Source organism: Carcharhinus amblyrhynchos, chromosome 6 (genome assembly GCF_965287045.1).
Source record: "Carcharhinus amblyrhynchos chromosome 6, sCarAmb.v2.hapA, whole genome shotgun sequence".
Lineage (NCBI taxonomy): Eukaryota > Metazoa > Chordata > Chondrichthyes > Carcharhiniformes > Carcharhinidae > Carcharhinus > Carcharhinus amblyrhynchos.
This window is the reverse complement of record NC_137329.1, coordinates 6,310,465-6,338,267: the sequence shown is the minus strand read 5'-3', so window position 1 is coordinate 6,338,267 and position 27,803 is coordinate 6,310,465. Positions and strand designations below refer to the sequence as shown.

The 27,803-nt window shown below is 46.2% G+C and overlaps 1 protein-coding gene across 3 annotated transcripts in view; it reads right to left on the bottom strand.

Annotated features, from left to right (window-relative positions):
• Positions 1-27,803, bottom strand: part of lrp4 (low density lipoprotein receptor-related protein 4) — a 397,853-nt gene that overhangs the window by 132,552 nt on the left and 237,498 nt on the right. For all 3 annotated transcript variants that reach the window (XM_080189863.1, XM_080189864.1, XM_080189865.1), the window contains exon 3: positions 16,259-16,375. In XM_080189863.1, coding sequence (XP_080045989.1) covers positions 16,259-16,375 — 117 coding nt within the window. The remainder of the gene's footprint in view (positions 1-16,258; positions 16,376-27,803) is intronic.

Genomic DNA, 27,803 nt, shown 5'->3' with positions numbered 1-27,803 from the left:
TTCTTCTCCCCACGCCCCACAGTATCACAGCGGTCTCTTTTTATATGTGCTCAAGATATTTAATCAGTCAATTCCCTCCACCTGTTTATCTGTAACCATAACAACACAATTACCATAATATTATCTGAGGTCACGCACCAATCAACTCAAGAACAGCTTCTTCCCTGCTGCCGTTGGACTTTTGAATGGACCTACCTTGTATTAAGTTGACCTTTCTCTACACCCTAGCTATGACTGTAACACCACATTCTGCACTCTCTTCTTTCATTCTCTACGAATGGTATGCTTTGTCTGTGTAGAATGCAAGAAACAACACTTTTCACTGTATGCTAATACACCTGACAATTCAAATTAAATCAAATCTTGGTGATCACTGCCTGCACATATATGAGAGTTCAGGATTGTACATGGAACTTTGTAACTAAACTTTTTGCTCAGTTAAGACATTGTGTTAAAAACTCATTGGCTCCATTTTACAGAAGAACAGACATCGGGGTATTGCGTTAAAGATGTCCATTCTCTGCCCAATCAGAATCCTTATTGGTTATCTCATTGGTTAGAATTTTCCCTCCCTCTCCTTTCCCTTGGAAATTTCCAATAAAATATATTAGAATGGCTTCCTGGCAAGTTTCCAACTTCGCACACTTGTATGGAGTTATTCCTTCTCAGATTTTTTTTGAGTTGGTTTGATGTATTATTGTCACATGTATGTACTTGCCATAGGTTTCTGTTGCTTATATGTTGCACTTCTTTGATATTTTGGCCAATAAATGTCTTCCAAACTACCCCAGCAACCATCATAAAGAACATAAGAACATAAGAAATAGGAGCAGGAGTAGGCCATCTAGCCCTTCGAGCCTGCCCCGCCATTCAATAGGATCATGGCTGATCTGTCGTGGCTCAGTTCCACATTCCCGCCCTCTCCCCATAACCCTTAATCCCCTCTCTTATCAAAAACCCATCAACCCTCGTCTTAAAAATATTTAGCGAGGCAGCCTCCACCACTTCAACGGGCAGAGAATTCCAGAGATTCACCACCCTTTGAGTGAAGAAGTTCCTCCTCAACTCCGTTCTAAACCGCACCCCCTTTATCTTGAGGCTGTGCCCCCTAGTCTACTGTCCTTTCTGAGCGGGAAGAGCCTCTCCACCTCTATCCTATCCATCCCATTCATCATCTTATACGTCTCAATGAGATCTCCCCTCATTCTTCTAAACTCTAACGAGTACAAGCCTAGTTTATTCAGCCTCTCCTCATAGTTCAACCCCCTCAACTCCGGTATCAGCCTAGTAAACCTCCTCTGCACTCCCTCCAAGGCCAAAATATCTTTGCGCAGGTGCGGCGCCCAAAACTGCACACAGTACTCCAGCTGCGGCCTCACCAATGCCCTATACAGCTGCAGCAAGACCTCCCTACTTTTATATTCAATCCCCCTCGCTATGAAGGCCAGCATCCCATTCGCCTTCCTGACCACCTGCTGCACCTGCAAGCTGGGTTTTTGCGGCTCATGCACAAGGACCCCGAGGTCCCTCTGCACCGTCGCCTGCTGCAGTTTTTCGCCACGTAAGTAATAGTCCTTCCTACCATTATTCCTACCAAAGTGGACCACCTCGCACTTGCCAACATTAAATTCCATTTGCCATTTCCTGGCCCATTCGCCCAGCCTATCTAGATCCTTCTGTAGACTCTCCACACCCTCTGCACAATTTGCCGTTCCCCCAATCTTGGTGTCATCAGCAAATTTTGACACCCTACACTCGGTTCCCTCCTCCAGATAATCTATATAAATGGTAAATAGCTGAGGCCCCAGCACCGACCCCTGGGGCACTCCACTAGTCACCATCCGCCAATCCGAATAGCACCCGTTGACCCCCACTCTCTGCCTCCTATTTGACAACCAATCCTCTATCCACGCATCCTGTGGTGTAGCCTATTGGAGATAAGGCAACCTTCAAAATGTTCTTGCTGCAGCCTACTTCCCGATCTTTCCTGCTCTGTGTTCCGAGTGGGCTCGATGATGATGGAATCAAATGTTCCCAGGCCGGAATTTTGTTAAAGTAACAGCGATTTTAATAGTGCCCATGTTTCGGGGTAGTTGGAGATGCCCGAGGAAGGCCACAATCAGCATGACAGCCACCATGTATTTTCCAGTGTGGGATGTTCCACCGTGTCACCGGTTTTGTTAAACACTTGTTTAGTGTCCAAAACTGGGCATCATAGAATCCCTACAGTGCAGAATGAGGCCATTCAGCCCATCGAGTCTGCGCCAACCACAATCCCATCCAGGCCCTCTCCCTGCAACCCCACACATTTACTCTGTTAGTCCCCCTGTCACTCAGGGCCAATCCCTAACCTGCACATCTTTGGGCTTTGGGAGGAAAGTGGAGCACCCGGAGGAAACCCACGCAGACACGGGGAGAATGCGCAAACTCCGCACAATCACTTGAGGCCAAAATTGAATCTGGGTCCCTGGTGCTGTGAGGCAGTGGCGCCAACCACCGTGCCGCTGTGCCATGGCACATTTTGTAGGGGCTAAAGGGGTCAAGGGATATGGGGGGGGAAGGAGGGATCAGGATATTGAATTCACTGATCAGCCATGATCAAAATGATTTGATTTATTATTGTCACATGTAATTAGTACACAGTGAGGAGTATTGTTTGTTGTGCACTGTACAGGCAAAGCATACCGTTCATAGAAAGGGAAAGGAGACAGTGCAGAATGTAGTGTTACAGTCATAGCTAGGGTGTAGAAAAAGATCAACTTAATGCGAGGTAGGTCCATTCAAAAGTCTGACAGCAGCAGGGAAGAAGCTGTTCTTCAGTCGGTTGGTGCGTGACCTCAGACTTTTGTATCCTTTTCCCCACGGAAGAAGATAGAAGAATGTCCGGGGTGCGTGGGGTCCTCAATTAAGATCCAAAATGGGCACAGTAAGAAGTCTCGCCTGATGAAGGAGCAGCGCTCTGAAAGCTCATGATTCCGAATAAACCTGTTGGACTTTAACCTGGTGTTGTGAGATTCTTACTGTCCCCACCCCAGTCCAACACCAGCATCTCCACATCAAAATGAACGGCGGAGCAGGCTGGAACGCCGAATGGCCTACTCCTGCTTTTAGTTTCTACATTTCTAAAATAACTTGCTCGGCCGCTTTGCCTCTATTTACACTGTAAACCTCAGCTGCTTTTAATCCATCAGAGTTCTGTCCTATACTGACCCACAAAGCCAAGCTGGTATACAAAGCAGTCTGTAATATTCTCCATGGTGTCAAAGGCCAGCTTTCCTGAGAAATTCACCAAGGTTCTCCGACTCCCCCACAACAAGATATCGGTGAGTGTCCACACCGACGGGAAGGCGACAGAAAGCTCTGAGGTCGGGACTGGAGTCAGGCAGGGATGTGCCATCATCCCCACCCATTTCTCCACCTTCATCACCACCATCCTTCACCTTGCCAAGCACAAGCTTCCCAATGGAGCGGACATTGTCGACTGGGCGGGAAACCTTTCAACCTCAACCAATTGAAATCCAAGAAGAGAACGACACTGGCTTAGAAAGTCAAGGTGAGAACGACATGACCGTCTCCGCCCTCTCTCTCGGAAGAGAATCTCCAAGCCAGGACTGACGCCTTCACGGGAAACATAATGAAGAATCAGCCTCAGCCTCAAACTCAGGAAGACTTCGGTCTTTAACCAATTCACCCCAGGGCAAGATCTGGCCTCTCCCTCCATCAAGATCAACAGAGAAACCCCCCACCCCCCCAACATGTGACACATTTCCCCTACCTGGGGAGCCACCTCTCACCTAAAGCTGACATTGACATGGAGATCCAACATTGTATTCATTCTGTGAGTGTTGCCTTCAGATGCCCAAGGAGAGGGGTTTTTGACAGATGCAACATCCATGATAGTAAGATCCTCGTGTACGAGGCAGTCATCCTCCTAACTCTTCAATACGGCTCAGAAACCTGGACTATGGACAGGCACCATCTCGAGGCCCTGGAGAGGAACTATCAATGCTGTCTGGGACAGATTCCCTGCAGCAGCTGGGATATACTAACATCAGCGTCCTTGAAGGAGCCGAGAGTTCCAGCAATGAGACCATAATCATCCGAAACCAACCACACTGCGCTGGCCACGTGCTTAGGATGCCAGAGTCCCAACAGCCAAAGCAAATCTTCTTCACTCAGCTCAAGGAAAGGCTACTGAACAAGAGGAGGACAAAAGAATCGCTTCAAAGGCACCCTGAAAGCTCATCTCAAGAAATGCAACATAGACATCAGTGCTCAGGAGAGATCTACTTGGAGGGAACCTGGGGAGCACAGTTCTTTGAGGACGTCCAATGACAAGAAGAGGCCCAGGAAAGGAGCCTGAGGAAGGAATTCCAGCAAATCTCAATTTCGAGGACTAATTCCACCTCCTGAAAACACCCGCCAAGCGTACAGTGGGAAATGTAGCTCTGAGACTGGCCATGCAAGGATCATCAGCCACGCGAGGACCCACAGAACCCATGACCAGTAACACAGGGATCCTCAGGTAGACAATCATAGTGAGTGGTCGCCAAAGAAGGACAGGCAGCAAAGATGTGTGTGAGCTATTGGTCTGCTCCTTGATCCTCTTCATGCTGTCCCTAGCGTTGATAAATTTGGCGGGTCAGTAAACCCTTGCCTGGGATTATTCTCTCTGAGTTTTGCTTGTCATGGTTTTATGTTGCTTAGAAAATGTTTCATTTCTTTGAAGTTCATGATTCATGATGCGAGTCGTGAACAGCCAGACAGATAACCGAGTAGAAGCTCGAGACAGCTGGAATTAAGAGAAACGTGTTCGAGGCAGTAATATCAAGAAAGCTTGGGGCAGAGTTTCCCCGTCCTGTCCCACCCACCTCGGGAATTGTAGTGGGAAGGGACACAGGAAATGCAAAGGTCCATTGGCCTCAGGAGGGATTTTCTGGCCTTGGGGCCGCCCCCGGGGATTTAGAGGCCAGTGTTCGGAAAAAGGTGAAACAGCTGGATAACCTGCACGAGGAAGGCCCACAATGGCACAGAGGGGTGATGTCAGGAGATGCACCGGCCTCTCTCTGTGAGACAGGCAGTGAGAGAAGCGGGTGATCGACGTTAGGGGAGAAAGATTGTTCCTAACACGGCCAACCTGAGGAACCAGGCCGGAAGAAAGAGAAGGCATTCATCATAATCCGAGTCAAAGTGGCAGATATTTAAAAGCAGAACAGGCAGCACTCTGACTGGGTAAGGTTCACGTTGCTTCTGCACTGGGTGGCACGGTGGCACAGTGGTTAGCACTGCTGCCCCACAGCTCCAGAGACCCGGGTTCGATTCCCAGCTCGGGTCACTGTCTGCGTGAAGTTTGCACGTTCTCCCTGTGTCTGCGCGGGTTTCCTCCGGGTGCTCCAGTTTCCTCCCACAGTCCAAAGTTTCGTTTATTTATTAGCGGCAAGTAGGCTTACATTAACACGCAAAGTTACTGCGAAAATCCCCTAGTCGCCACACTCCGGAGCCTGTTCTGGTCAATGCACCTAACCTGTCCGTCTTTCAGGCTGTGGGGAGGAAAGCGGAGCACCCGGAGGAAACCCACGCAGACACGGGGAGAACATGCAGATTCCACACAGACAGTGACCCAAACTCAGAATTGAACCCGGGTCCCTGGCACCGTGAGGCAGCAGTGCTAACCAATGTGCCACCGTGCCGCCCCACAGACAAACAAGAAATTCTTCCTAATCTCGGCATTAAATGGGAGAGCCACTGTTTTTAAACTGTGCCCCCTATTTCTAGACTGTTTCATGGGGTGGGATGTGCAGGTTAGGTTGATTGGCCTTCCTAACTCATCCCATAGTGTCCCAGGGTGTGTAGATTAAAGTTTATTTATTAGTCACAACTCTTATATTAACACTGCAATGAAGTTACTGTGAAATTACCCTAGTCGCCACACTCCAGTGCCTGTTTGGGTACACTGAGGGAGAATTTAGCACGGCCAATGCACCCTAACCAGCACGTCTTTCGGACTGTGGGAGGAAACCGGAGCACCCGGAGAAAACCCACGCAGACACGGGGAGAATGTGCAGACTCCGCACAGACAGTGACCCAAGCCAGGAATTGAACATGGATCCCTGGCGCTGTGAGGCAGCAGTGCTGACCACTGTGCTACTGTGTCACCCTTTAGGTTAGAGGGATTAGTGGAGTAAGTATGTAGGATTATGGGGATAGGGTCTGGGTGGGAGTATTGTTGGGGCAGACTCGATGGGCTGAATGGCCTCCTTCTGACCTGTCGGGTTTCTACGATTCTGCAGTTGGAATTCTCACAATTGCAGAGAAACATTTCAACCATCCACAATCCAATGATTGTTTGGTCACGGAATCTATTCCAGCGAGGTATTGCTTACCACGGTTTGCTAGTTGCTAGGTTGCAGGGTTCAGGAGGGAGATAAATAACAGCTGATGACTGTGTGTTGGTGATAGATGTTGAGAGAGAGAATATTGTGCATCCTTGAAGAACTCTTGTGTTGGCAGCCTTCGGGGAAATGTAATTTATGATCAGAAAGATACAGAGAGTTTTTAAGTTGCATTTACACAAATGGATCAATACATCGAGCTCAGAGATGGCGGAATATAATTCAATTGAATACATTTTCCAACCAAAAGTAGTGAGCTGCACTCCCGAACTGGGAGAACGTTCTGTCACTTGTGCGTGCTACAAAAGAACCTTTTATCTACTGGAGAGCAATCAATGAGAGCTGCCTCGGAAGGGAAGAGTTTTGCATCAAAAGGGTTTTTAAAAAGCCGCATCAGTCTGAACAATCATCACCCAATCACAAGAGCACAAGAAGTAGGAGCAGGAGTAGGCCCTTCAGCCCCTCGAGCCTGTTCTGTGCCATTCGATAGTATCACAGCTGATCCACTTTCCCACCTGACCCCCTCTCCCCATAACACGTGTCTCCCCTGTGAGTAAGAGATCGGTCTAACTCCGCCTCGAAGATATCCAATGAGCCAACCTCTACCCCTCTTTTTGGAAAAACTCTTAGCATTCCTAAAGTGCGGAAGGAAGCCAGTCAACCAACAAGTCTGCACTGACTCACCCTGGCACAACCCCTGCCCACTCTATCCCCAGTATTTCCCATGGTTAATTAATCTCCATAATTTACACAAGTTGGGACACTAAGGGGCAATTTAGCCCAATCTAACCTGCGCTTTGTTGGACTGTGGAGGAAATCGCCTCCTCCAAGTGAATATAATCCTAACCGAATTACTCTCTCCTCACACTGCAGACCTGCCATCCCAGGAATCAGCCTGGTAAACCTTCACTGTACTTCCTCTATAGCAAGGACATCCTTCCTCAGATAAAGACACCAAAACTGCACACATTACTCCAGGTGTAGCCTCACTAATGCAAAAACAGGCAAAAAAATCCCTATCCCTATACTCAAATCCTCTCACTATGAAGGCCAACACACCATTTGCCTTCTTTACTGCCTGCTGTCCCTGCACGCTTACTGATGCACGAGGACTCCAAGGTCTTGTTGAATAATGGATGCTCTTAGCACCATTCTCAGTCTTTATTATAAACACTTACATTCCCTTTTCATAAGCTTATAAGATGTAGGAGCAGAATTAGGCCATTTGGCCCATCCAGTCCGCTCCGCCATTCGATCATGGCTGATATGCTCCTCATCCCCATTTTTCTGCCTTCCCCGCCATAACCCTTCAACCCCATTACCAATTAAAAATCTGTCTAACTCCTCCTTAAATTTACTCACTGTCCCAGCACCCACCACACTTTGGGGTAGTGAATTCCAGATTCACTAAACTTTTGAGAGAAGTAGTTTCTTCTCAACTCTGTTTTAAATTTGCTACCCCTTATCCTATGACAATGTCTTAGGATAAGAATTAGTAACGCCTTTGTCTTTCTGTCTATAACATCTTTGTGTATTACACCCCATCCCTCTCCCTCACCCTTACAGTATAAATCTCATCCTATTCTCTTTGTCTTCAGCTCTGATGAAGGATCATCCAGAAACATTAACTCTACTCCGATGACACGAAGCATTAGCTCTACTCTAGCTGAAGACACAAAGATGAGTGGAAAAGCAAATTGCGCGGAGGGTGTGGAAAGTCTGCAGAGGGATCTGGATAGGCTGAGCGAGTGGGTGAGGACTTGGCAGATGGAGTATAATGTTAGCAAGTGTGAGGTTATCCACTTTGGCAGAAATAATAGTAGGAGGGATTACTATTTAAAGGGCGAAAAGTTGCAGCATGCTACGGTGCAGAGGGACCTGGGGGTCCTTGTGCAGGAGTCGCAAAAACCCAGTCTGCAGGTGCAGCAGGTGATCAGGAAGGTGAATGGGATGCTGGCCTTTATAGCAAAGGGGATAGAATATAAAAGCAGGGAAGTCTTGCTGCAACTGTACAGGGCACCGGTGAGGCCGCAGCTGGAGTACTGCGTGCAGTTTTGATCGCTGCACTTGCGCAGGAATATATTGGCCTTGGAGGGAGTGCAGAGGAGGTTCACTAGGCTGATACCGGAGATGAGGGGGTTGGACTATGAAGAGAGACTAAATAGACTGGGTCTGTACTCGTTGGAGTTTAGAAGGCTGAGGGGAGATCTTATAGAGACGTATAAGATAATGAAGGGGATGGATAGGGTAGAGGTAGAGAGATTCTTCCCACTTAGAAAGGATAGCAGGACTAGAGGACACAGCCTCAAGATAAGGGGGGGATGCAGTTTAGATCAGAGTTGAGGAGGAACTTCTTCACTCAAAGGGTGGTAAATCTCTGGAATTCTCTGCCCGTTGAAGTGGTGGAGGTTACCTCGCTGAATATATTTAAGTCACGGGTAGATAGGTTTCTGATAGACAAGGGAATTAAGGGTTATGGGGAGAAAGCGGGAAAGTGGAACTGATCCACTTCAGATCAGCCATGATCTTATTGAATGTCGGGGCAGGCTCGAAGGGTTAGATGGCCTACTCCTGCTCCTATTTCTTATGTTCTTACGTTCTCTCTCCACAGCTGCTGTCAGGCCTGTTGAGATTTTCCAGCCTTTTCTGCTTTTGTTCCCAAAAACATGTTTGATCGAGCTATTAAAGGATAGCAACATCAAATACACATCCTTAAAACGGCGTGTACTCAGGTGCAATTTCTCTCCATGATGAAGGCAAGACAAGTTTCTGTGAGGTGGTTTGGCACGGACTCACATGTACACACCCAGCTTGGCAACTAGAAACCTGAACTATTCCCACTCACACCTTCAACCAGTTTAAAATGACTTGAATTGAAATCTGACCCTACATTACTAAATCTTTTTGCAGATAATTCTGGACAAAATGGCTTGATAATTATTACTAATCAAAATAGAAAATGGATTATCCGTAATCAGGAGATACAATAGGAACTGTTGCTTAACATAAAAGTCAAAATTGTGCTAACGCCCAAGCACTGGCTCCTTTAGATTGTGGAGTCAACAAAAATGTAATTACACTTTTAAAGTGCCGTTTGTCTGTAATGTCACGCTATTGTTACAATGCAGAGCATGTTACAGATTAATATCAGCTATTATCGCTGACGTGCTGCATAATGCTGACAAAGGTAAAAGTATAACGTACACTGAATTAACACTGAGGATTATAGAGCATTACTCTTGAAAAATACAAATCTGTCCAGAGAATAATGCACATTGAGGGAAGGTCTGCACATTTCCCAAAGTATACTTCATAAGTATATACACGGTACATACAGGGTATATACATAAATTCAAAGTTGTACATTTTATACAAGTACATAAGGTAGTGTTTAACATTTAAAAGGTAGATGTCCTGAACTGGATAATACCTGCAAATAAATGGGACCCACACCATAAATATTGAACTCACTTGTTTATTTATTTATTAGTCACAAGTAGGCTTATAGAACATAGAAAAACTACAGCACAAACAGGCCCTTCGGCCCACAAGTTGCACCGATCATATCCCTACCTACTAGGCTTACCTATATATAACCCTCAATCCTATTAAGTCCCATGTACTCACCCAGAAGTCTCTTAAAAGACCCGTTCGAATTTGTCTCCACCACCACCGACGGCAGTCGATTCCACTCACTCACCACCCTCTGAGTGAAAAACTTACCCCTGATATCTCCTCTGTACCTACTGCCCAGCACCTTAAACCTGTGTCCTCTCATAGTGACCATTTCAGCCCTGGGAAATAGCCTCTGAGAATCCACCTGACCTACACCTCTCAACATCTTATAAACCTCTATCAGGTCACCTCTCATCCTTCGTCTCTCCAGGGAGAAGAGGTCTAGCTCCCTCAACCTATCCTCATAAGGCATGCCTCCCAATCCAGGCAACATCCTTGTAAATCTCCTCTGCACCCTTTCAATAGCTTCCACATCCTTCCTGTAATGAGGTGACCAGAACTGAGCACAGTATATATTAACAGTTATATTAACACTGCAATGAAGTTACTGTGAAAATCCCCTAATCTCCACACTCCGGTGCCTGTTTGGGTACACTGAGGGAGAATTTAGCACGGCCAATGCACCTTAGCAACCTCTTTGGCAGCTGCTGAGATTTTTGAGGTAGCAGTTGTCAATACTAATTGCATTTCTGTGGCCATAACATTGGAAAGTGAATCTCTAGGGTTCACTAGGGCCACACCGGGGACGTGATGGTGGCACAGTGGTTAGCACTGCTGCCTACCAGTGTCAGGGACCCAGGTTCGATTCCCAGCCTGGGGTCACTGTCTGTGTGGAGTTTGCACATTCTTCCCGTGTCTGCATGGGTTTCCTCCCACACTCCAAAGAAGTGTGGGTTAGGTGGATTGGCCATGCTAAATTGACCCTAGTGTCAGGGGATTAACAGGGTAAATCTGTGGGGTTACAGGAATAGGGCCTGAGTGGGATTGTAGTCAGTGTGGACTTGATGGGCCGAATGGCTTCCTGCTGCCCTGCTGGGATTCTAAGATTCCCCTGTCAGCTTCCTTCATCACAATCAAATTTCTCCCTAAACTTTTAAGCTTATTTATTTGTCACTTGTGCTTGTGCTTTGTCTGTCTGGCACACAAGATATAATATCCAAATACACAATAAACCAAATCAAAAAGACAGAGTATGTTTCTCAATCCCTCTCCCCCACCCTATCCCTGTGACACAACACATTTACGTTGGTTAATCCCCCCTAACACACACATCTTGGGACACCAAGGGGCAATTTAGCATGGTCAATCCACCTAATCCGCACATCTTTGGACTGTGGGAGGAAACCGGAGCACCCGGAGGAAACCCACGCAGACACGGGGAGAATGTACGAACTTCACACAGACGGTTACCTGAGGCCAGAGTTAAACCTGGATCCCTGGCGCTGTGAAACAGCAGTGCTAACTACTGTGTCGCCGCGTCGCACTCGCATCACACGAGAGATAAAATCTTTATTCATTCGTGGGACCTGGGCGTTGCTGGCTGGCCAGCATTTATTGCCCATACCCAGTTGCCCTCGGACTGCATGGCTTGCGAGGCCATTTTAGAGAGCAGTAGCTCTGGAATCACATGTAGGCCAGGCCAGATAAGGACGGCAGATTTCCTTCCCTAAAGGACATTAGTGAACCAGATGGGTTTTTCCAACAATGTTTTCACGGTCACCAGCAGATTCTTAATTCCAGATGCTTTTTATTGAATTGAAATTCCACCATCTGCCGTGGCGGGATTCGAACCCGGGTCCCCCAGAATATTTTCTGAGTTTCAGGGTTAATAATATAGCAATAGTACCACTAGGCCATCACCTCCCAGCAAAGGTCCAAAACAACGGAATCTGATTACTTTTGTCTTCCATTTGAAAATGTACATTTACAAATTGAAGCAAGAAATCACTAGTTGTTAAAATATTAAGATATTGGAACTTCAGCCAGAATCTGAAATTACTGATAACACACATTTACACACGCTAATCCCGACGCAATATGGACCATAATAACTAACTTAAAATTGGGTTGGCCTGTGATCAAAAGTGTAAACCGTATGAATGAGACTTTTGAGAGTTTAATAAATCATTTACTAACCGGAACCTCTGGGGCAGAGTTTTTGGGCGGGCGTCTGAACTCTACCAGAAGCTCATGTAGCCAGCAGAAAGCAGCATCACTTGGGGAAACAATCCCTCAGTGTGATTTTCCCCCCAAATTTGGCCTATTAGAGGCTGGGCCTCCAGCCAAAGATGGCAATCAGAGGTGGAGGCTGGATGACCGCTAGGACGAGGTCTTCCAGATTGAAAGCCGGAGGGGTTGTGCCAAGGGGGCACATGCATGAGGGAGAAGGCAACCCAAGATGGTGCACTCTCGCCAACTTTGAATAAAAACAAAATGGCCGCTGCGGTTGGTTCATCATTGTGGAACGGTGGGCCTCCTTCACGGAGCTGCCTGTGGCAGTGGCTGCGCCCATTTTGTCTTTATTCAAAGGTGAATAGGTTGGCTGGAGTGCGCCACCTTGGGTTGCCTTCTCCCTCGCATTAGCATTCTCCTGCAGCATTCCATCTAGGAAGCCTCATCCTATTGGTCATCCAGCTTTCAGAGCCATCTTTAGTTGGAGGCCAATCCAGAAGGCCAAATTTGGGGGAACCACAACAAGTGAGTGTTTTCCCACGTGGTTCTGGAAAGGCCTCGAAGATTGTTTGAACATTGGTCCCTCAACCTGCCATTGGGAGGTCACTAAACAGGCCCCCCTCACCCTCGGAGCTCAGGGGCAGACTGAAAATCAGTCGGCCTCCATCCGCAGACCTTAATTGATTGAATGGGTTGCCTGGCTGCCCCATGCACTGGGTTCTCTTCCTGTCCCTGGGGGCAGCATGGAGCTGGGGGGCTGCTACACAGGCTGGTCCAGCACATTTTAGTGCCCCCTGCCTCAGTTCCTGGCCCCAGCAGGGACTAAAGAAATCATTCTCCTCGTTTGTTTAGTAAATAATTTACTAACCTGAATTCCTTATCGTTCCAAAACAATCGTTAACAGGGAGTTCAAAGCTTGGGATTCCGGCTGCATCGATTTATATTTCCTATTCCTTTACAATCTCCTGCAGCTATCAAACTGGGCAAACAAACCAGAGACAGTTCCATCTTATGCGGCGGGTTAAAGGGAGCGCGAGACACGTGGATTTCGTTTCGACCGGATTTACACTGGCAGAATGAGGGGGGTGGGGGGTGAATCATTTGTCAGCCACACGCTCGCTTAAACAAGAAACTCTTAGTTTGCATTTTGTTTTTCCTTTTGCCAACTTTCCTCTCCCGCTCCCTCAGCCACACGGTATTCCGTGTCCCCGGATCGGATTGGCAGACAAGCTGCTTCTAATGAACTGCCAATGATCTGCTGAACCAGCGGGACATAAGAACATAAGAAATAGGAGCAGGAGTCGGCCATCTAGCCCTTCGAGCCTGCCCTACCATTCAATAAGATCATGGCTGATCTGAAGTGGATCAGTTCCACTTTCCCGCTTTCTCCCCATAACCCTTAATTCCCTTGTCTGTCAAAAACCTATCTACCCGTGACTTAAATGTATTTAGCGAGGCAGCCTCCACCACTTCAACGGGCAGAGAATTCCAGAGATTCACCACCCTTTGAGTGAAGAAGTTCCTCCTCAACTCCGATCTAAACTGCTCCCCCCCCTCCTTATCTTGAGGCTGTGCCCTCTAGTCCTGCTATCCTTTCTGAGCGGGAAGAATCTCTCTACCTCTACCCTATCCACCCCCTTCATTATATTATACGTCTCTGTAAGATCCCTCCTCATCCTTCTAAACTCCAACGAGTACAGACCCAGTCTATTTAGTCTCTCTTCATAGTCCAACCCCCCTCATCTCCGGACACACACAGGATTTACACTTTGACCTCAGCGTTCCGGGCAGCGTACGTGCTTCCCAAGGGTACCAGCACTGGCCATTTATCGAACGAGGGGGTTAAGAGTGTGAAGCAGTACTTTAAAGCACATTGTGTGTGTGTGTGTGTGTGTGTGTGTGTGTGTGTGTGTGTGTGTGTGTGTGTGTGTGTGTGTGTGGAACACTAACGTGCTGAATTACTGCATGGAACAGGTAATTTTCAGTGGATGATCTTATAGACAATGCTGTTTAAAGTCCAGTTTCTGTGCTCTCTGACTGGAACAATGGGTTCGTACACTATTGTTCCAGCTCTCGGGTACACGCCCAGTTAGATTTATACGCTCAGTCAGGTAATTAGAAATTCTTGAACAAAATGTTAGCCAGCTGCATATAAACAGGAGTAGATCATGCTGTGGGTGGACTTGTTCTATTAAACCATGACGTATCCCCACTTTAACCCCATTTACACACCTTCTTCCCATTGCCATCCTCAGTGTCAGGGGGATTTGCAGGGTAAATATGTGCAGATACGGGGATAAGGCCGGGTGGGATTATCATTGTTGCTCGATGGGCCGAATGGCCTCATTCTGCATCATAGGGATACTATGATTCTAATCCAAAATTCAACACACAACTGCTCACCTTGCCATAGGGGTGGCACAGTGGTCAGCACTGCTGCTTCACAGCACCAGGGACCCAGGTTCAATCCCCAGCTTGGGTTATTGTCTATGCATGTTCTTCCCATGTATGCGTGAGTTTCCTATGGGTGCTCTGCTTTCCTCCCACAGTGTGAAAGACATTCTGGTTGGGTGGATTGGCTGTGCTAAATTCTCCCTGAGCGTACCCGAACAGGCGCCGGAGTGTGGCGACTAGGGGATTTTTACAGCAACTTCATTGCAGTGTTAAGCCTACTTGTGACACTAATAAATAAACTTTTCTCCAGGGATTCAGGTCGGGATGCTGATGTACTTCTGGGACACTGCAGAAATTAAGTGCATAATCCACCCATTCAAAATGACAGACATTGCCAATCTCATTTCTACCAAGATCGTGCAAATTTATTAGAGTTGGTGAAAGATAAATGTCCAAAAATGTCCAAACCCTCACAGCACTAATGCCTTTCCTCTCACACCTATCGAGTAGCTAATGAGAGGTCCAATCAGTACAAAAAGAAAGTTCAGGCAATCTTACTGTGCAATGTGTGTACCATAACCATTTGGTGGTAGATATCATTGGTGCAAGCTTGATGGGCTGAATGGCCTCTTTCTGCACTGTAGAGATTCTATGATTCAATGAGATTCCATTCATTCTCCTCTTAGACTCCAGTTTCCTGTCCTATTGTATATTCTTCAATTCTCATTCTGTCCAAGAATCTCTGGTAATCAGTCTCAATATCCACAACTCTCTGGTTGGATAATTTCCATCCCTCAGTGAAAACATTCCTCTTCATCTAAGTCTCAATATCCTGAAACTGTGATCCTTTGTTTTTCCGGAAACTAGTTCCTCAACACCTACCGTGTCAAACCCTTGCCGAGTTATAGAGATTTCAATGAGATCACCATTTATTTGTCTAAACTCCAGTGATTTGAAACTCATTTATTTTATTGCATCTCACAGGACAAACCTCTCACCCGAGGAATCAATCCAGTGAACATTCATCGCGGTCCACCAAAGAAATCCTACCTGATGGAGATCAAAACTATTGATAAATCCTGCAGGCCCGGCCTCAGAGAGGAGACGCAGGACTGCAGGCAAAATTCCTCCAAAGCTTTGCTTAGAGTGGCTTCCGGTGGGAAACACGGCACGATTCCCGCTGGGTGGGTCAACATAATTCCAACTGCAATCCACCCAAACTTAGGCAACATTTTGAAGGTCGAACTGTGCCACGGAAAGAGACGTGCAGGACCTAATGACACCGGCAAGGTCGCCTCCGCAGGGACTTGGGCGCCCTTTTTAAAGGGTGTCCCGATCTGAAAATAATACTACAGAATCTCCCCAGCCGCTGGCTCCAGGCACCCCAAACATTCCCACCCCCCCCCCCCCACACCCCCCCACCAGCGAGCAACACCCAGATATGGGGTCACCAAAGGCTCCTCTCAGGCAGTACAAATTGTTGTGATCGTTTGAAATTTTCCATTCTTGTATTTGTCCAATGGAAAGGCTTGTTCAGCAATGATCCCGTTGTGTCTTTCAACACAGACCTCGAGACAGGGGCGGTAATGTCTGAGCTGGCCTGCTGCAGGGGAGGTGACCCACGCTTAGTGTCCCCTTGACAGCCCGATGAAGACATCAGCAGGCGGCAGACTCGCAGTGCTACTTGCGAAGAAATCAAACGAGCGATAAAGGAAATGTAGCAAAGAGCCTGGAGCAACGGGCCCAGACTGGCCAGGGTACGGCCACGCTGCAGGGACACTTACGGCAATCCTGCTCGTCCGAGTCATCCCCACAATCGTTATCACCGTCACAGACCCAGGAACGCCGGATGCACTTGCCATTATCACAATGGAATTCCAGAGGGGAACAGGTCGGCAGCACTGCGGGAAAGCAGAAAGAACAGAGAACGGTGGGTTAATGAAGAACACGGGCGTACTTCCATTTACATAAGAACATAAGAAATAGGAGCAGGAGTCGGCCATCTAGCCCTTCGAACCTGCCCCACCATTCAGTAAGATCACGGCTGATCTGTTGTGGCTCAGTTCCACTTTCCCGCTTTCTCCCCATAACCCTTAATCCCCTCTCTTATCAAAAACCCATCAACCTGCGTCTTAAATATATTTAGTGAGGCAGCCTCCACCACTTCAACGGGCAGAGAATTTACACAGAAGCAGCAATAGGCTGATGATCATGGCTAATCATTGCTTTGTGTTAGGCAGCATTATCTTTCAAAACCTCTCTCTCTGCGTGGCAAACTTTGCAGCTACTTAAAAAAAAACACTTTTAGCAGAATGGCAGCAAGTTGTAGCACAATTTATACAATAAAAATCAAAATTAGAAGCTCCAACTCCCCGTATTTTTAAATCCCTTCACGTTGCTGGCCGGACCAGCATTCATTGCCCCTCTCTAACTGCCTTCTATCCCCCAGGGCATTTGAGAGTCAACCACATTGCTGTGGCTCTGGAGTCACATGTAGGCCAGACCGGGTAAGGACGGCAGATTTCCTTCCCTAAAGGACATGAGTGAATCAGATGGGTTTTTCCAACAATGGTTACACGGTCATTATTAGGCTTTTAATTTCTAGATTTTTCAAATACCACCATTTGTCCTGGTGGGATTTGAACCCCAGGTCTGCAGATCTTGTACCGGGTTTCTGGATGACTAATTCTGAGGGAAAATTTAGCATGGCCAATGCACCTAACCAGTAATCCTGTTTCTGGGTTACTAAGTCAGTGACAATACCACTATGCCACTGCCTGCTCATTAAGATACACACTCAGTTAAACAGAGATGTTAAATACTCATGCTTTCATTTATTGCATCTTTTCTGAACCTTCTAGAATGACATTAAACATGGCAGCATGCTGGCACAGTGGTTAGTACTGCTGCCTCACAGCATCAGGGACTGGGGTTCGATTCCCGGCTTGGGTCACTATCTGTGTAGCGTTCGTGCATTCTCCCCGTGTCTGCGTGGGTTTCCTCCAGGTGCTCTTGTTTCTTCCCACAGTCCAAAGATGTGCTGATTAGGTGCATTGGCCATGCTAAATTCTCCCTCAGTGTACCCGAACAGGTGCCGGAGTGTGGCGACTGGGGGATTTTCACAGTATCTTAGTACACTGCAATGAAGTCACTGTGAAAGTCCCCTAGTCACCACATTCCGGTGCCTGTGCGGGTCAAAGCACCTAACCAGCATGCCTTTCAGAATGTGGGAGGAAACTGGAGCACCCGGAGGAAACCCACGCAGACATGGGGAGAATGTGCAAACTCCACACAGACAGTGACCCAAGCTGGGAATCGAACCCGGGTCCTTGGTGCTGTGAGGCGGCAGTGCCAACCATCCTGCTGCCTCTGCAAGGAGCTGACTTGTGACACTAATAAATAAACTTAAAAATATAACGTAATAGTTCCATTGGAACTTTTTATTTTAAGAGTGCTTTTGATTCAACAAGTTCCTTCCTGCTTCCTAAGAGTCTTATCTTTCCCCCAGTGAGAGCAAAGATCACACGAATATTCTCAATGTGAATGTAAATGCCTCTCCAGAATGTCAGAAATTGCTAATTTTAGCAATGTTGTTATCTATGGCCTTTCCAAACAGCCTTGCTCGATGTAATGGAGTAGACAGTCTGTAATCTGCAATCAGTGCTCTCGATGCAAATTGCAATGGTTTTTCAAAGCAAAAATTATGGTTCAATATCTGCTCAAACTCATTTGCATAACCATAAAGCTAAAATTTTCCATGATGCTGCATAATGTGGAAAGAGAGGCAGTTCAGAATGCAATTAAATCTTCTTTAAGAAATATTCCATTATAAACTTAAGGACAGTAAACTAGTGCTGTTTTAGAAGCTTCAAATGGGATTCTCACCAAAAGTAAACCCTTTTAATTAACAGTTCTAGCCCAATGTCGATGCTTAATCCAATATTAAATAGTTGAAAATGACTTGAAATAACTTGCGGTGCCATTTAATAATTTCATTGGGGTATGCTTTTTATTAAATTAAATTTTGGCAAATTAAATCAAACTTTAAAAGGGCGTTTATGAGTGCTTTGTGCCTGAATAATACCATTTTAATTTGGAGAGATTCTTTGACGAGCTCCAATTGACAGAAATGATGTACGTTTATGAAATCCATCTCAGGGTGTGGCAGGATTCCAGCGAGATGTTATCGCAGCGAAAACAGCTTCAGTAACACTCAAGAAGCACAACATCATCCAGGGTAAAGCATCCCACTTGTTTGGCACCCTATCCACCACATAAACATCACGCCAGTGCCAATGTACAGTGCAGCCGTGTGTACCGTCTACAAGATACACCGCAAGAATTCACAGAGGCACCTTTAGACAGCACATTCCAAACCCATGCCCTCTATCCACCTACCAGGACCAGGGTAGCAGACACACTGGGGCCACCGCAACCTGCAAATCCCCTTCCAAGTCACACACAATCCTGACTTGGGAATACATTATCCGCCGTTCCTCCGTAAGTCAAAACCTTGAAGCTCCCTCCGTAACGGCATCGCGGGTGTACCTACACCACAGGGACTGCAGCGGTTCAACAAGGCAGCTCACCACCATCTCTTCAAAGAGCATTTAGGGGTGGGCAATAAATGCTGGCCTCGACAGCAATATTCCCATTCCACAAACAGTTTTAAAAATTCACGGAAACCCGGCCTGTGCAAGGCTGGAAATTTTGAGCTCTTTCACATTGTTTGGCCGGTTTGGAGCAATTGCCACTGGCAAAAATCAACACAGGATGCGGGTATCGCTTATTGTCATTGAACTGAGTGGCTTACTAGGCCATTTCAGAGGTCACATGTAGGCCAGGACAGCAGACTTACGTAAGAACATAAGAAATAGGAGCAGGAGTAGGCCATCTGGCCCTTCGAGCCTGCCCCGCCATTCAATAAGATCATGGCTGATCTGAAGTGGATCAGTTCCACTTTCCCGCTTTCTCCCCATAACCCTTAATTCCCTCGTCTATCAAAAACCTATCTACCCGTGACTTAAAATATGTTTAGCGAGGCAGCCTCCACCACTTCAACGGGCAGAGAATTCCAGAGATTCACCACCCTTTGAGTGAAGAAGTTCCTCCTCAGCTCTGATCTAAACTGCCCCCCCTTATCTTGAGGCTGTGCCCTCTAGTCCTGCTTCCTTCCCTACAGGGCATTAGCGAACCAAATGGGTTTCCCTGACAACCAATAACAGGGCAAACCCCGAAAGCTATTGGCGTTTACTACCAAATAAACCTGTCAGACTTTAACCTAGTGTTGTGAGACTTCTTATCGATAATGGCGTCATTAGACTTATACTTAAGTGCATTGCCTTAATTCTATCGCCCTGTCCACCACAGAAGCAGAGCGGTGAGGGGCAGACAGTGGAAATGTCCGCCCAAATCAGATGGGGTTTTCCAATCTTGGATCGAGTGAGGCCGTATAAATCCCGCCTATATTTCCATTATCTGCCCTGGTGGGATTTGAACCCATATCATTACCCTGGGTATCTGGGTTACTAGTCCAGTGATAATACCATTACACCACTGCCTTCCCCCCCACTTGATTTCAGGTGGAAAATAAATCTTTTAGGAACACTAGCCAGGGTGCCGATAAACAGTGGGAGCAGTTTAAAATGGTGCTGATAATATGTAAAGCTTGCCGCAGTCACAATTGTTAATAAAGAACAAAGACAATTATAGCACAGGAACAGCCCCTTAGACCCTCCAAGCCTGCATTGACCATGATGCCCGACTGAACTGAAACCCCCCTACCCTTCTGGAGACCAGATCCCTCTATTCCCATCCTATTCATGTCCTTGTCAAGACACCCCTTAAAAGTCACTACCGTATCTGCTTCCAGCAACGAGTTCCAGACACCCACTGCTCTCTGTGTAAAAAATCTGCCTTGTACATCTCCTTGCCCCTCGCACATTAAACCTGTGCCCCCTTGGTATTGACTCTTCCACCCTGGGAAAAAGCTTCTGACTATCCACTCCATCCATGCCCCCAAAATGTTAGTACCTGGTTCAAAAGTTTTTTTTAAATCTATTTTATCAATTTCATAAATGCAACACTAACCAACGTGGTTGATGCATATGGATGGAAGAGTTAGACATCAGGAAATAGGAAATGTAAATTACTCATAAACCTTCTGAAGCATTAAATAAGTCAGAATTACGACATGCCTGTAAAACACAGAACTAATTCTGCATCACCCTGCAAATATAATTGGTTTTGAATAAAAGTTTCATTAGAAAGACAGCCAGTTGTTAAAATATAGTATCTCTGACCAAAATAAGAATCTGTTGTTATATCACCATCGATTTTCAGAAGCTATGAGTTTTTATTCGTTCCCACAGCTTTGTTTAACTTGACAAACATTACAGCATGAAACCTCATGCCCCCAATTAACAGAAAGACCAGTGAACACTTGATCTGGCCACAGGAAGTAACTCGCAGGGTTAATGAATACCTCATTGACTTAATTCAAATGTTTCATTCAAGAGAGTTGGGTAGCAGGATGAGGGGACCCAGGTTTGAATGGGAGACTACACAATTTCTGTCGTAACAGGAGTACGGAGCCTGAAGGGACGTTACTCAGTTTCCATCTGCGCACTCAATCATGAATAGCCCACGGCAGATAAAGAAGACATCTCAAAAAAGAAAAGGAAGCCAGCGTCCTCCCTGAACTGTGACAGATAGGGATCTAAAAATCTTCAAAACTCAACCTGGGCCCGTGGCACCGGACATCAATCCAACTTTATCAGCTCGATGGCTTCGACCTTTTCTCACTGATTGCATCAGCAAAGTGAAGAATAAAACAATCCTTTATTACCAGTGACACCCAGGCTGCAGTTTTTGCTGAAAGATGGGAGATGATTCTAATGAGGACTGAAAGCATTGTTTGCATTGGAACTGATAACAGGAGAAACACAATACACCTAATTCGGAAATGAAAAAGTGATAAAAGTCTCATAGATAGTCTGAATATTCTTAAAAACTTTCCACTTCAGCACAACATCACCCTTTCTCCTAGGGTGTGACAAACAGAATGTAAACAGGGTTCTGAAGAACCTGGGTGAGCACTTGCCACGTCATAACAGTCAGGGCTATGGGCCATGTGCTGGATTAGGTGGGGGTTTGGGAGGTTCTGATGCATTGGTGTGGACTCAATGGGCTGAATGGCCTCTTCTGCAAGCATGATTCAACGACTCAACAAAGTGTGCTGTAACCACCCATAAAAAGCCACCCATTGCTGCCTCACAGCGCCAGGGACCCGGGTTCGATTCCTGGCTTGGGACACTGTGTGGAGTTTGCACCTTCTCCCCATGTCTGTGTGGTTTTCCTCCAGCTGCTCCGGTTCCTTCCCACAATCCAAAGATGTGTGGGTTAGGTGGATTGGCCATGCTAAACTGCCCCTTAGTGTCGGGGGATTAGATAGGGTAAATGCATGGGGTGACGGGGATAGGATCTGAGTGGGATTGTGGTCAGTGCAGACTCAATGGGCCAAATGGCCTCCTTGTGCGCTGTAGATTCTATGATTCACATTTCTTTACATGGTTGGAAGCAGGTTTGGGAAATCAACTTATCAAGATGATATTCCCTCACTGAGCTTGGCACTCTGGAGAGCTGATCTAAAGTTGTGTTTTTTGAAGGGTAATGTAGCAAGGACACTCATGCTTATCACTGTATTTTATAATAACGTTCTGGGAATTCTCACCAGACCGGATCTTACTTTCATTCCTAACCAACTGATTCCCTCCCCAACAGGCATCATTCACAAATGTTACAGCAAGAAAGTATTGAGGTATTAATAATGGAGAAAACACACACAGGCCAGTCTGACAAATTAGACACAGTGTAAGCAATCCATCATCATCCAGCATAGCATCCATTGGCAACTGTCACTTAGAGTTTTCTCAATGTCACATTACAATTACACGTATGTACTTGGAGTACTGTGCGCAGTTCTGGTCACCTCACTACAGGAAGGATGTGGAAGCTATTGAGAGGGTGCAGAGGAGATTTACAAGGATGTTGCCTGGATTGGGAGGCATGCCTTATGAAGATAGGTTGAGGGAGCTGGGGCTCTTCTCCCTGGAGAGACGAAGGTTGAGAGGCGACCTGATAGAGGTTTATAAAATGTTGAGAGGAATAGATAGGGTGGATTCTCGGAGGCTATTTCCCAGGGCTGAAATGGTCGCTACGAGAGGACACAGGTTTAAGGTGCTGGGAAGCAGGTACAGAGGAGATGATAGGGGTAAGTTTTTCACTCAGAGGGTAGTGAGTGAGTGGAAGCGGCTGCCGTTGGTGGTGGTGGAGGCGAACTCGCTGGGATCTTTTAAAAGACTTCTGGATGAGTACATGGGATTTAATGGAATTGAGGGTTACAGATAGTTCTATGGCCTGGTAGGTATGGATGTGATCGGCGCAACTTGTGGGCCGAATGGCCTGTTTGTGCTGTAGTGTTCTATGTTCTATGTTCTATGTGCGTACTGACACACCACCTGAAAACCAAGTATCACTGGTGTATATCCAGCAATGTACTTTTGAATCAGGTACTAATATTAACAATTGTGAGTATGTAACTGAGTGTGCAGCAATCTTTACACATTAACAGCACCATTTTAAACTGTTCCCACTGCTTACCAGCATGTTGGCCAGTGTTTCCAGGTTTATTTTCCACCTGAAATACGGGGAAAAAGGCAGCATGGTATTGTCACTGGACTAGTCACCTAGATACCCGAGGCGGCGTTCCCAGCCTCGCTCACCTCAATCCCAGCCAAGGTCAACAGGCCTTTACACGGTCCGTGTTCCGCCTGCTACAATTCCCATGATGGGCGGGCGGGAAATTTCCACCCGCAGACTCATGATCTGGGTTCGAATCCCACCAGAGCAGATGATAGGATTAATCTAATGATGTCCATGAAACCATTGTCGATTGTTACAAAAACCCGTCTGGTTCACTAATGTCCTTTAGGGAAGGAAACCTGCCATCCTCCCCTGGTCTGGCCTACATGTGACTCCAGACCCACAGCAGTGTGGATGACTCCGAAATGGCTGAGTAAGCCACTCAGTTCAATGACAATTAGATGGTCAGTGACACCCGCATCCCGTAAATAAAAAACAATGGTCTTCTAATTGTAGGGATTACTCAGGCATGTCAAATGTATTTTACACATTCAAGAGGTGATGGAGCGCCTTCTTGGACTGCGACAGACCATGTTGTGTAGGTACACCCACAGTGCTGAGGGAGTTCCAGGATGTTCACTCAGCTACAGCCAAGGATATATTTGCAAGTCAGGATGGTGAGTGGCTTGGAGGGGAAGTTCAGGTGCTGTGTTCCCAGGTATCTGCTGCCCTTGTCCTTTTGGATGGTAGTGGATTTTTCTGTCTCAGAAGCCTTGGCAAGTTTCCGCAATGCATCTCGTAGACGATAGACACTGCTGCTACTGAGCGTCAGTGGTGGAGGGAATGAATGTTCGTCGGTGGGGGTTGCTTTGGCCTGGATAATGTCAAGGTAGTGTTGTTGGAGCCGCACTCATCCAGGCAAGTGGGGAAATTCCATCACACTCCTGACTTGTAGATGGTGGACAGGCTTTGGGGAGTCAGGAGTTACTCACCGCAGGATTCCCAGCCTCTGACCTGCTCTGACCCGCTGTGTTTATATGGCTGGTTCAGTTCAGATTCTGGTCTATGATAATCCCAGAATGTTGATTTTAAAAGAGGAAACAAACAAAAGAATACTTTTGCCACTGCCCACCATAAACACACCAGCATTAAATCCACCTTCAGCCCGATGTTAGTACAGCCTGCTACTTTACATAGGGCATGCTACCAACGGGAAAAAACACACATCAGGCCTTCTGATTCTCTATAAAAAAAGCACCTTGGGCAAAACTGCAGGAAAATACAAACACTGCATGAGTGGAGACAGTTGGGGGAGAGACTCAAAGTTAAACAAGTTGAATAGCTGTTGATAATTTGCAAAATATGTTACATTTTTCTCACGAGGTTTGACATTCGCCTGTCGAATAAATCTAAATGTTTATCGGCAACACAAACATTGTCAGATGCAATGGGACTAGAACTGTCCAAAAAGAAAACTCAAAATAAGCTGAAAATGGAACCTTGGATTTAGGTTTGATCCAATTCCCCTGTTCATTTTGGAGTTATAAATAACCTAATTCTTGTCTAAATTGATGCCTTGTCACAGGCAAATTGCTGGGAGGCGATGGCCCAGTGATATTATCGCTAGACTATTAGTCCAGAAACTCAGCTAATGTTCTGGGGACCCGGGTTCGAATCCCACCACGGCAGATGGTGGAATTTGAATTCAATAAAAAATATCTGGAATTAAGAACACACTGATGGCCTTGAAACCATCGGTCGGAAAAACCCATCTGGTTCACTAATGTCCTTTAGGGAAGGGAATCGGCCGTCCTTACCTGGTCTGGCCTACATGTGACTCCAGAGCCACAGCAATGTGGTTCACTCTCAGCTGCCCTCATGGCAACTAGGGATGGGCAATAAATGCTGGACAGCCAGTGACGTTCATGTCCCACAAGTGAACTTAAAAAATCCAGAATAAAACCTTATTCCATTTATTCAAACTGCAAACGTCTTTGATATTATTGTTATTCCATATAGAGATTATCCAGTAGAATACCTCTAACTGGGCTCATTTAGATGAGGGAGGGGTGACTTAATCGAAGTATCTAAGATCCTGAACGGTCTTGACAAGATGGACATGGAAAGGATCTTCTTGTGGGTGAGTCCAGAACAGGGTGGGGTGGGGGTTAGTCGTCATCGTTTAGAATTAGGGGGTCGCCCTTCTCAGGCTGACATGAGGGGAATTTTATTCTCTCAGAGGGTTGTGAGACTTTGGCACTCTCTGCCTCAGAAGGCAGTGGAATCAGGGTCACTGAATATTTCTGAGGTGGATAGATTCTTGTTGGGTGAGGGACTCAGATGTTATTGGGGAGTAGATGAGAATGCGGAACCCTGATCTAATTGAACAGAACAGTGGGCTTGAGGGGCCGAATGGCCTACTCATCCTCCTATGTTCATATGTTCCAGCATTTTCTGCTTTTATTTCAGATCTCCAGCATCCGCCCTTGCAATAATTGCTCAGTTGTGTTCACCAAAAATAATGCACAGGGTATAATAATATTCATACAGTGACCAGTGCATCAACGTTGCAGACTGGTTCATATAAACACATTGAATCTCAAGGTCTGAGCCAGGCCAGATGGATGGAAAGGGTCCTCTTTCTGTTATTATCACAATCTTATATCAAGTGACTTAAGTAATTAAATCTGTGCACATCACAAATCCAGCACAACTTGGCACTACTGTAATATAACTATGGTCATTGAGAAAGATAGAGGCAGTGCAATGCCTGAGTACACCGAGGTATAACATAGATGATGCTTTCAACTCTAAGGGGGACTTGTAGCCTGAGGTATACCAGTGGGAGGAGGCACAACATCGAGTCTGGATTGCGGTGACTTTGAACACCAAAACGAAAAATCTAGTCAGTCTCAGCATGCATTCACAGAGGGGATGGAATCTGTTTCCAAATCGTCTCAGTTACAGATACTGTGCCAGTCCATGCAATCATTTTACTAGGATGCTCCGAGAACTTCACTAGGATGCTACTGGGACTTGATAATTTGAGTTATAAGGAGAGGCTGGATAGACTGGGACTTTGTTCCCTGGAGCGTAGAAGGCTGAAGGATGATCTTATAGAGGTCTATAAAATAATGAGGGGCATAGATCAGCTGGCCTACATCTTTTCCCAAAGGTTGGGGAGACTAAAACCAGAGGGCATAGGTTTAAGGTCAGAGGAGAGAGAGACAAAAGTGTCCAGAGGGGCAATTTTTTCACCCAGAGGGTGGTGAGTGACTGGAATAAGCTGCCAGAGGCAGTGGTAGAGGCGGGTACAATTTTGTCTTTTTAAGATGCATTTAGACATGGGTAAGATGGGTACAGAGGGATACGGGTCAAAAGTGGGCAATTGGGACTGGCTTAGTGGTTAAAAAAAGGGGGTGGCATGAACAAGTTGGGCCAAAGGGTCTGTTTCCATGCTGTAAACCTCTACGACTCTATCAATCTATGTACCTTACAGCTAAGAGGGAGGCCATTTGCGCAGTGCTACACTTTGAAATAGTGAGTGCTACTTAGTCCGCAGCCTTCATCCTCACCATCCCCGTCCAATTACCTACTAAAATGATTTACAGAATTACCTTTATATGTCGAGTATTCCAGACGCTAACAATTCATGGGGTCATGTGACTTTAGTCTGGTTTCAATGAAGTTATTGAAGCAATCAGACTTATATCATTGATGTAGCAGAAATTTCACCAAATTAGTTCTTATTTTCAGCAAATACTCAAAAGCTGCATTACATGTCACACGTTATTTGATTGAGTTTGGAAATACTCTCTATTTTGTATAGGTTATTGTATGATTCAATTCCAGCAATCGGAGAGAGGAATGAAGTTGAACTCATAGATTACATTTTACTGTATCTCCTAATAGTCAGCTCAGAGTTGAAAAGGGCCATTTAGTTTTGGAGAATAGGAAGTCGAAGCTTGCTACAGACACTGATTAGAGAGTTAAAACCATTGTCAGTCTCCAACAGAGAGAGGTTTAATCTTCATTCTGTTCCCAGTGGGTGTTAGTTTAATGTAACAGGGTTAATGAGATTTGATAAGGCAGTTGGACACCAAAAAGATTGTGGCAAAGCCTTAATGGGTAATGAGATTCTTTTAAAAAGCATCAAATGAGGGGCTGAACATGAGGAACCTGTTTTTATTTTATATTACATCAGCTGGAAGGAGTACCAAGGAATAAAAGTTACTTCAGCTTTTTCCCCGATGGCCTTTCTAACAAATATTTCATGCTGGGTAGCCATGCCTCAGATAGACTGTGACATGAACAGACACGTAGGGGGCATGATGGCCCACTGGTATTGTCACTGGGCTATTCATCCAGAAACTCAGCTAATATTCTGGGGACCCAGGTTCGATTCCCACCACAGCAGAATTTGAGCTCAATAAAAAAAAATCTGGAATTAAGAATCTACTGATGACCATGAAACCATTGTCAGGAAAAACCCATCTGGTTCACTTTAGGAAAGGAAATCTGCCACCCTTACCCAGTCTGACCTAGATGTGACTCCAGAGCCACAACAATGTTGTTGACTCCCTGCTCGGCTTTGATGGCCTGAGTTATGAGGAGAGGTTGAATAAAGAACAAAGAACAACACAGCCCAGGAAACAAGCCCTTCGGCCCAACGAGCCCGCGCCACCA